Below are 10623 nucleotides of genomic sequence, written 5' to 3'. Positions count from 1 at the left end.
CTTGATTCCAAGTCTTTGTTTTAGAATTACTGTTGAGTATTTAGTGGACATATTAAAGTGACAAAACCAAACAAATTTATATTATTAAACAGTCCTTTTTTTGCAAAAAGCAAAGTAATCTTGAAGCTGTTTAAGACCAAAAGTTGTTCATAATCTCAACGATCAGTATTTCAAATAATCTCCAAATACTGTGAACATACCTATTTTAGTGGAATCAAATTTTAGCGGAAATGTGAATATCAGTGAATTATGATTTATTAGCGTGGTATAAATTAGCACTATTTATACCGGAAATACCCTTTTACCGAATTTAGCACTGTACATGAATAAGCACTCCAAGGACAACACAGAAAGTGCTAAAATCAAACTACATACAAAAGAAATAGGTTTACAGTATAGTTTAGCACTTTTGAAGAAATAAACTATTGCTGAATTTTGTTTCCAATTTATTACAAACTAATATATTTGAACACTCCATGCATTAAGTCCAATCTGAAATTGTTAACATGAGTCTTGGTTAAAGCTTCCTATACATAAACTACCATTTGTACCTCCAAATCCAAAAGAGTTTGTTACAGCAAAACGTCTGTCTGACCCTGATGGCCAGTCCACTGAGTTCTGACTTACGTACTTCAGAGGAAGATCAATGTCCGATTCACACAGATTCAATGTGGCTGGTATTTTACCACTAAAGCATGACATCACAGCAAATAAAGCTTCCACACTTCCTGCACTGCCTAACAAATGTCCAGTTGCACCTTTCGTGGAAGAGACCAAAACTTCTGGATTTTTCTCTCCGAAAAGCCGCCAGATGGCGCGACTCTCTGCCAGATCCCCCAATGGTGTAGAGGTAGCATGAGCATTAATGTATCCTATGTCAGTCTCGGAGAGCTCTGCATCATTCAGCGCGGCCTTCATACACCTGTAAGCCCCGGAACCATCCTCCTGTGGAGCAGTCATGTGATTTGCATCACCGGACAAACCGTACCCTAAAATTTCTGCGTAAATGTCTGCACCTCTTGCTAATGCATGTTCAAGCTCCTCTAGCACCAAGATCCCCGATCCTTCGGACATTACAAACCCATCTCTGTCTTTGTCAAAAGGCCTGGAGGCCTTCTGTGGATTGTCGTTATATTTTGTACTCAGTGCCCTCATCCTTGAGAAGCCAGCCACAGATATCTGGTTGGGACTCTCCTCTGATCCACCAGCTACCATAACTTTGGCGTCTCCTCGCTGAATAAACCTGAACGCATCTCCTACAGCATGTAATCCAGTGGTACAGGCCGTGGACACAGCATGGTTAGGACCCTGAGGAAGACAAAATAGGGAGAACATAATGTAGAAAAAGCACTTTTAAAAGGAAGCATCACTGCAAAGAGATTTAAACAGAAATTAATATTGTAGCTGTATTCCGGTTTTCTTTAGCAGTCAAATGAATTAAAACCATGGCAAATGTTACTTTTATTCCCTGCTAGTATCTTCTCAATACAGCATAACATTAAAGTTTTGATTTGTAGAAACTTTCGTTGAATAAAACCAGCAAATTTATTTTACATGTCATTATTGTAATTACCCACAGATTTTTGCAATATGTAACATTGAATTTTGTAAATTATTAAGTTAAAATAAATTTAATTTAAATAAATACAACTGTATCTTTACTAGGAATCAAATCCATGCAAGTTTACTATTTACTAGTATTTATATTCAACAGATAAAGTTAAAGAACTTTCTCTAGTATGTGAAAAGTATATTTGTATCTGGTATTTGATAAGATTACACATATGACACATGACCACAATTAACTGTCACAAGACTAAAAACAAGATGACCACCAAGGACATACTGCATGCCATCATCACAAACGAGCAGTGACTCGTGCGTTTCCGAAGATGATTGCCTACCTGTAAGCCATACTTGACACTGACATTTCCTGCCGTCATGTTGATGAGGATTTTTGGCATGAAGTAGGGACTGACTCGAGAATAGCCTCGATCTCGTAGTGCTAGACCAGTATTGTATACCTCCTCCATACCAACCATTCCCATCCCTATGGCAACGCCTGAAAACATAATTAACATTTGAATATTAAATTATAAAATATGCCAGATGAAATAAAATTTCTTAAAAACAAAAGTTAAACAAAAGTACAATATCGGGAGGGGAAGGGAATCACCCTTGTCTGCCTGAATATCTTTCATAGCAAATCTTATTCAGACAACTCTTCTTCACTGAGAATTAAATTAAGAGTTTAAATAAAGCATGATCAATACAATGGTTATACTTTGAAAACGGCAAATGTCATTTGGTTGTCATTATAGTAACTATAAATAGAAATTTAATAATTAGTATGCATGTCACTGGTTGTGAGGGATGACATAGACAATGGTCCAATTTTTCAAAATTATGAAGGTCTTTTGGTCCATGCCATGGTTTCAAACAAGAGACCCACACACTATACTGGTAGTTAGCCATTGACTTAACATGTTCACAGCCTATTATATCATAGACAAGGTAATTTTAAATAGTACAGTACTTATTTTTTTGTTTGGTTTTCTGTGATTTTTTTATCATTATATCGTCATATAGCTACATATAATTTCAGTAAACCAACTTGGTTTTTTTTTTTGCATTTGATTAAATTTCATGGGTTATCACAAAAAATAACTCACTTCCAATATAATTTTAAAAGGCACATAAAGTCATATAACTCTAAATTACACAAATAAATCACTGTTAAAACTGGCCATGAAAGCTTAATAAGTCTCCACAAGAACAAGTTGGTTTACACACAGTAAGTTAAGTGTACCAGTGGAATTCTTCTCCTCCTCAGTCTTTGGTTTCCACCCGGCGTCTGTTAATGCCTCCTCTACTGCCACAAGAGCGTATGCACATCCCTGGGACAGGATCCGCTGTTCTGAGCAGACATGTAATCTTTAAGGTTCAACTCCCCTGGGTTTTCTCCCCTTGGAACAAATCCTGCTATTTTACAAGGAATACCGTCATATCCTAAACAAAGGAAAGTCAGTTTTAGGTGTACTTTTGGTATCACACTTTCAGTAAAGGGGCTTGTTCCACATGGATTATCTCCCCTTAAGCTTTTTCTATGCTTTGAGTAACTTGATAATTTATGGACTAATAAATGATAAGCTTTAAATCTGCCTTGAATAAATCAAGTTATTCTAGCATGTATTATATTGAACCACACTCTTTGTTTGAAACTACTAAAGGCAGTTGCCCAAAGTATTTTACTGCAGGTCAGCGTTTTTTCTCTGGCATTCTTGCTTCCCTCTACATCCTAAACCTTAAATGTCCCTGGCTGTTAACAAGATGTTAAAAAAGATGAACCCACATTTATGATTAATGTAATCATAGGATGCTAAAACCTGGACCATTCATGTACCAACAAAAGTATACTTGATAAAAATAGTTTTATGTTGTTAGGATGGAAAGGAGGGCAATTTTTACAATGGTTATATCCTGCTGACCATGTATTAATACATCCGCTTATGGGCAGGTGTCATCACAAAAGTAGCCATTTAATCATGCGTACATTTTACACACACCTAAATCCATTGGAATAGGGTAAGAAACTCTTATTTAAAGATGTTCTACTGCCGACAAAGAAATGAGACTATCATTTGAACAATAATTGGTGTTTAATCGTGTACATAGATATTTAATTAGCACAAAAAATAATGCAAAATAATTTATTTTGCTTTTGGTGCATGTGCAATCAATCAGTACATGTACTTCATTCAATATAGATACATTAGTCAGTGCAACAGAATTTTTTCGGCATGCAATTAATTATTTTAAATAGTTTTATCTTGAAGTAAAATTAAAAGCTCAAATTTTTCAATGGTGGTAATGGTGTTTAGTAACCTTTGTATCTGAAGAAATATTTACTTAAAGAATCTGCTCTGTTTTTGAAAGTGAAAAAATACCAACGTGTAAGCGGTGACAGATGAAATATATCATTAAAGAAATAGACTTTTCTGATAAGCAAAAGTAAAATTCCATTCACATACGAAATCAATGAATTATTCATTTTTCAATTTATCAAAATTTATTGAAGGTCGACATGTACCTTGTCCGTTAATTGTACCGATTCCACACACTGGCCTTTGATGATTCTGTCCCACACATGTCTGGTGCCAACACCTAGACATGACACGAGCCCCAAACCAGTCACAACAACCCGTCTTAACTTGACGGTCCGGATATGGTCAGAATTTAGACACTTTTCAGTTGTGTGAAAATTGACTTTGTGAATTTTTGATAGTTTTTGGCTTAGTTTTGTTAGTTTAAGACAAATTGAATTCATTGTTGTCTTAAATTCGTATATTTATCAGGTTTACTTTTGGTTGTCACGATTCACAAATAAAGGAAACACTAATTATCCCAATGCCTTCGTTTCATCGCGTTTTGCACCACGGAGGCTGACATCTTGAAAATTTTACTAAAATTAAAAACGAAAAACGGATAGGAAATGAAGAGGATATCCGGATACGTAATTTTCATCACCAATAACTATTACCCATAAATTATTTATCTCTTATTTTGTAGTAATATTACTGTGAATAAGCAAATTATTCTTATTAGGTTTTTGTCCACATAAGATGCGTGGATTATTTTTTTATTCGTTTCCGGATTTATTTTGACAACCTTCCGCTTCAGTTTTTAGTTTGAGGAAGGAAAAAATGACAGACGACTTTACTGTTGTGAAATCAAAGAGGTCCAGAAAATTAAAGTCAAGGAAAATTACTGGTGTATGTTCGGATCCAGATGTACAGTCACATGAAGGGATAGACATCGCATACACTATGCGGAAAATCACTGAATCAAGGTAAATAGGGAATTAAATTCTGTGAACATGATTTGATCTCGTGAATCAACTAACTTATGCACAGGCGTCGGCTTCTAGTTTGATGAAAATATAATAACATACCCCTACTATTGTTCATATAGTAAGGGTAAGTTATAATATTTTTATCAAACCAGAAGCAAACGCCTGTGATATATGTCATCAATATATAGATATCCCTTTATACTAGATGAACCCTATTTTAAAGTTAGGCGTAGGCACATTGAGGATAAAAATATTTAAAAAAAAAGGTAAATGTTGGCCTATATGTAGATCAACCCATTTGATGCTGTTCTTTTTAAATAAAGGTAGTTTAAAAGAGTATCTTATCTTTAAAAAAACTGTCATTTTATGATTTTAACAAACATATTTAGATACACGTATGTGCATCTAATTTTAGAAGGAAATTATGCTGTAATGTATCTAATGTATTTTAAAGAAATGGAGTATATGTATCTGTATATGATAATATATTTGTATTGAATAAAAAGCATACACATATTATATATAAAATTACTTAAAGATGCTCCACCGACGACAGAGCATAAATGATATTCATCATTTGAACAATAATTGGTGCTTAATCGTGTATATATATGCCTTATTAAAACAAAAAATAACATAACATAATTTTGGTGCATGCGCAGTAATTGCTTCATTCCATATAGGGTATTGTGCAAAGGAATTTTTTCGGGATGCAATTAATTATTTTTCATATTTTTAACTTAAGTAAAATTAGAAGCTCAAACTTTTCAATAGTGGTAATGGTGTAAAGTAAGTAACTTTTGTAACTGAAGAAAAAACTAAATCGGCTGCTCCTGTTTTTGATGGTGAAAAGTGACCATTTGTCATCGGTGGAGCATCTTTAACTAGGAAAATTTACCTTCTATTTCTTGTTTAGTTATACATATTGTTCAAATAGAGTGGCAAAGCCAACTGAACAGCTAGGGTAGTTTTTAGGAGTAATAGATGCATGGCAATGTACAGTCAAACCTGTCTATAAAGATCACCCAAGGGAGCGGGAAAAATGGTCTTTATACACAGGTCAGATCGTGTTAAATTTAACCATTTAGGACCCTGCTAAAATGGTCTTATTAAGCAGGTGGTCTTTATACAGAGGTGGTTGTTAAGGCAGGTTTCACTGAATATCGTGTTACTAGGATATTATGTTTATAGTGTATGATATTTTATAGTGCGATCTCTAGAGATGTTTAAATTTCATATTTCATATTGAGAAGTAAGAACTATCGATGAATATTCAAATATCCTTTCACATTAATATTTATTATCACAGGCTGGGAAATTACATGTATGATAATTTCATGATCACTCTGATCATCATCTGATCTTGATCTCCATCTTGATCTCCATTGAAGATCAAGATATGATTTGTTTTAATGTCTTATTTTTTTTTACTTTCTAGGAATGAGTTGACAAGCTCTGACTTTTATTCATCTGTAAAAGGTAAGTGGTTCTGTGATATTTCAATGTCAGTTATTTGTCATATGAGTCAATAACTCATGATGTAGTCTAAACTTAATTTACCCGGTAGATGAATCTAAATGTGTCTCAGTGGTAAATGAGTTAAGGATCAAATGACATTCTGTATAATGCACATTGTATGTCCAAGATATTTACAATGGATTGGAACCTCTAGAACGGCACTCTAGCAATTGAGATGCCTGGTCATAATTAAGCAATCAACCTGGTCTCCCAATCCTTTTCAAATTTTTGTTGTTGTAATCCACACAATACAGCCTGGTTATAATACCAAATATATTATGAGTAACCCATAAAGCAAAGAAATTTGAATAAAGAAACCATTGGTTTGGATGTTTTTTATCTTTATTTAATTCAAGGTAAGTAAAGTGGGGGCTTCAAGATAGGGGAAGGGGGTAGCTTAGGGACAGGGGTATATATTGGGTTGAATACAGTATAATATTATGTATTATCTTTTGCTCTTCTTGCATATTCATTTTGTCTGGCTGTCTGAAAAGAGTAGAAGATATATAGCAGATTGTTTTTTTTAGATTTGATTGAAAAAGTCTTTCAAAGTGATGGAGAAAAAGATGGTACCAAAGAGCTACCACACCAGGCAGTCTGCTATGGCCTGGGGAATTTCTCAGAATGCATTATAGCAAGATACCAACTCTGTCTTCTGATGGCAATGAGGGAACACCTCAAGGTATGTGGACTTCTCAAAATTGAAAAGAGTTCAGCAAGATTTTACCAGCGTTCAATTCACCAAGAAGATCTGATTTCAAACAAACATATTTATTTTATAAACATTCTACATTCAAAAAAAATAATTTGAAGGGATATAACTCCACCACTAAGAGTTTTGAATCTGGTTATTGCTGCTAGGAAATTATGGTGTTATTAAGATATTTCCAGAAGTGTTATGTGAATATCACCGATATATTTGTGTAATCAACAGATTGATGCAAGGGAGTGCCTACTGTATGATCCAAAGTTCCGGAATGCAGAAATTGAGATCCTAGGGGAACTTGGTTTCAAAGTGATTGACAAAAATGAAGTAAGTTGATGTTCAATGATTACTGATTGATCAGTTTCTTTCTGACACTATGCTCTGATTGGTCAGTTTCTTTCTGACACTATGCTCTGATTGGTCAGTTTCTTTCTGACACTATGCTCTGATTGGTCAGTTTCTTTCTGACACTATGCTCTGATTGGTCAGTTTCTTTCTGACACTATGCTCTGATTGGTCAGTTTCTTTCTGACACTATGCTCTGATTGGTCAGTTTCTTTCTGACACTATGCTCTGATTGGTCAGTTTCTTTCTGACACTATGCTCTGATTGGTCAGTTTCTTTCTGACACTATGCTCTCATTGGTCAGTTTCTTTCTGACACTATGCTCTGATTGATCAGTTTCTTTCCGACACTATGCTCTGATTGGTCAGTTTCTTTCTGACACTATGCTTTGATTGGTCAGTTTCTTTCTGACACTATGCTCTGATTGGTCAGTTTCTTTCTGACACTATGCTTTGATTAGTCAGTTTCTTTCTGACGCTATGCTCTGATTGGTCAGTTTCTTTCTGACACTATGCTCTGATTAGTCAGTCTCTTTCTGACACTATGCTCTGATTGGTCAGTATCTTTGATATGTTTCCATTGGCTATTGTCTTGTTGGTAAGTTCCACTCGTCATCGGTGCAGCACACAGTCACATTTTGATATAGACATTCTGATGACATCATGAAATTGTAATATGATAACTCCGTCTCTATGTTTTTGATTGCATTTTGATAGCTTTACATTTTGTGACAATTATCTTCATCAGGCTTTTGACAGGAAATGATAGGCCAAGAGCCTTGAAAATATGTTTTACTTGCTGAAAGTTGTTTGGCTATGAACCTATTGCATGTACATATAAAACTTGTGTTCACAGGAAGGTGATTGGCCCTGAACCATGTATTTTGTTATATTTTCAAAGAAAGTTGATTGGTCCTAAATTATAAATTTAATATTATGTTTACAGGAAGGTAATTCACCCTGAACCATGTATTTTGTAATATGTTTACAGGAAGGCGATTGGCCCTGAACCATGTATTTAATTATATGTTCACAGTAACTTGATTGGCCCTGAACCATGTATATCATATTACGTTCACAGGAAGGTAAGCGGCCATGTTCCCTGGATACTAGGACGCTGTTTTATATGCCTCACTGTGGAAAAAGTTTATGTAATAATCTTCTATGGGCCAACTGGAGAAAAGAACACTTATCCAACGTGGTTATCATTGGGAATAGTTTCACCAGCATTACTGACAAGTAAGATACTTCTGTTAAATAAACCAAAAAATTTGAAACACACCCCAACTTCATTAATTCCAGGACGGTGATATCTGTTCAAGTTATCTGAGAAGTCAAGTTAATTATTTAAATAGGGACCGAAAAGTTAACTCAGGACCTACAAAATACTTTGAATTAAATGGGATATTTAAATGAAATGAGATTGCGTTACAAGGTTCAACTACCTACAATGGAATAAGCATATTTGTATTCTCTTTATTCCTTCTTTCTATTTGAATGTAGTTTTGAAAGAGCATGATCATACCAAAATAATTAATTGTATTTTTCTTTGTTTTCATATCAAATCTGTCTTTCTGATTTGCCCTTATTTTTTTTGCATACCACTATGAAAAAAATCTGTGAATGGCGCGAAACCCCGATTCTGAAAAAGAATCCCTTGAAAAATCACTAGAATGGTACATTTTATCAAATAGATTATAAAATTAATAATAAGCTTTTTGTGTTCTTTCCTTTAAGCACTCCCAGCAGACTTCTTACGAAAACTGGAGGTTATATTCAGCGTGTATCCTTTCACATTTACCTGGCTAGTTTATTTAGGGATACTTTATTATATTATCTCATCATTGCATATTGCCGAGTTATATGCTCTTGTGACAAGGTATTCAGCACTATTATGTCATATGTCCAAGAACTATGTATTTTTCACAGAAAAGTAAAATGTTTGCCCACAAAAACATGATGCAGCAATCAGCACCTAACCACAAGAGCAGATAATTCTCAGATACAGTATATTCTCTGTGGCCTTGTGCTGAAAAAGTACTAAAATAAAATTGGAATATAGTTTCTAGACTGTACTAAATTTGTTTGGGTAACTTCCAGCTGTTCCAACGAGATTTGTGCCCCCAGAGTGAACAAGTAAACATGTCACTTTTGAACTTGGATGATTTATATCCTTCACTGCTAACAGATATATCCCTATTGTACAGAAGTGCCTTTGCCAACGACTTTTAGATTTACTGACATTTTCAACGATACAGCCATTCATAGTTTCCCAGCCAACCAACTGGAAAATGTTCCTGAGGGATTCTGGGAGAGCCCTCCAGAGCCTTGCTATGAAGAAGAAGATGTAGAATTCATAGCCAATAAAAACCTACTATAACATAAATTGTATGTATATTGTGTTTTCATTAAAGTGTTTGGGAACTACACATGGCTCACGTTTGTCATTACACACTGAGTAAGCGTTACATCAACATGTCAGCAAAGAAGAGAGCAGTTTCAGGCTTTTCAGGTTATCTAGAACATACAAGTGTCCTAAAGCTGATAATTTCACAGCGCTGATAGAGGTGACTTTATAGTTGTTAAAGATTTGGTTTTACCTATGCAAATCGGGGAATCCCACACAAGCTGAGAGATAGCATTGCAGCATTACCAGATCATTGAACACATTGCCAGCATTGTGGAGGAGTCATTTGATGGTAACAGCCTGGCAGGGTTCGTAGAAAGAGCATCGTAACTGATTAAACAGTATCACTTTTTCCTTTGATGATGGAGATGAAGATAAGCATTAAAGCTGCTGAAAGAGTCAAGAGGTCTTAAGATGACCACAGGTGTCTCTCAACCATCAAACATGTTTTATGGATGACCTGACCGTGGACCGTCACAATAACTACCCATGGACAAGTACGATGGGTGCTATCCGTTTGCCCTCATCAGAGTCCAAGAGGAGTAGATCCCATCTATTGTCGGGTCAAGCTAGCGACTGTATGGAAGGATTGACAAGTCGGAATGACCTTGGGAAACCAATAATTGTTTGAATCAGCATGGCGTACGTCTATATTGTTTTGGACTCCTAGTTCTATGAACTTCCATTAACAACTATTGGATTACTGGAGAGAAGCGACAGAGATGAGTATTTATGGCTGGGCGTACAGCTGCCCCTCCAAACTTCACAACAGTAGACCTGTACAGCAAAACATCTT

General features: G+C 35.2%; 2 protein-coding genes across 2 annotated transcripts; one reads left to right on the top strand and one right to left on the bottom strand.

Annotated features, from left to right (window-relative positions):
- Positions 1-429: 429 nt before the first annotated feature.
- On the bottom strand, positions 430-4475 carry LOC138331944 (3-oxoacyl-[acyl-carrier-protein] synthase, mitochondrial-like). The gene is given in 6 exon segments (XM_069279838.1): positions 430-1308; positions 1905-2062; positions 2810-2923; positions 2926-3009; positions 4091-4118; positions 4121-4475. Coding segments are annotated over 6 exon segments (1398 nt in total). The 5' UTR covers positions 4328-4475; the 3' UTR covers positions 430-501.
- A 203-nt stretch (positions 4476-4678) lies between these two features.
- LOC138331945 (SRR1-like protein) lies at positions 4679-9806 on the top strand. The gene is made up of 7 exons (XM_069279839.1): positions 4679-4849; positions 6291-6331; positions 6898-7052; positions 7305-7403; positions 8502-8659; positions 9158-9203; positions 9609-9806. Exons 1-7 carry the CDS (start codon positions 4704-4706, stop codon positions 9798-9800), a joined length of 837 nt encoding a protein of 278 aa, XP_069135940.1. The 5' UTR covers positions 4679-4703; the 3' UTR covers positions 9801-9806.
- Positions 9807-10623: the final 817 nt, after the last annotated feature.

This window comes from Argopecten irradians, chromosome 9 (genome assembly GCF_041381155.1).
Source record: "Argopecten irradians isolate NY chromosome 9, Ai_NY, whole genome shotgun sequence".
In the NCBI taxonomy this organism is placed as follows: domain Eukaryota; kingdom Metazoa; phylum Mollusca; class Bivalvia; order Pectinida; family Pectinidae; genus Argopecten; species Argopecten irradians.
The sequence above is the reverse complement of the archived record's forward strand: the minus strand, read 5'-3'. Positions and strand labels throughout refer to the sequence as shown.

Coding starts and splice junctions, on each gene's coding strand:
- LOC138331945 (XM_069279839.1), top strand. CDS start 4,704: ATGACAGACGACTTTACTGTTGTGAAATCAAAGAGGTCCAGAAAATTA. Junction 6,332..6,897: donor CTTTTATTCATCTGTAAAAG/GTAAGTGGTTCT, acceptor TGTTTTTTTTAG/ATTTGATTGAAAAAGTCTTT. Junction 7,404..8,501: donor AAGTGATTGACAAAAATGAA/GTAAGTTGATGT, acceptor TTACGTTCACAG/GAAGGTAAGCGGCCATGTTC.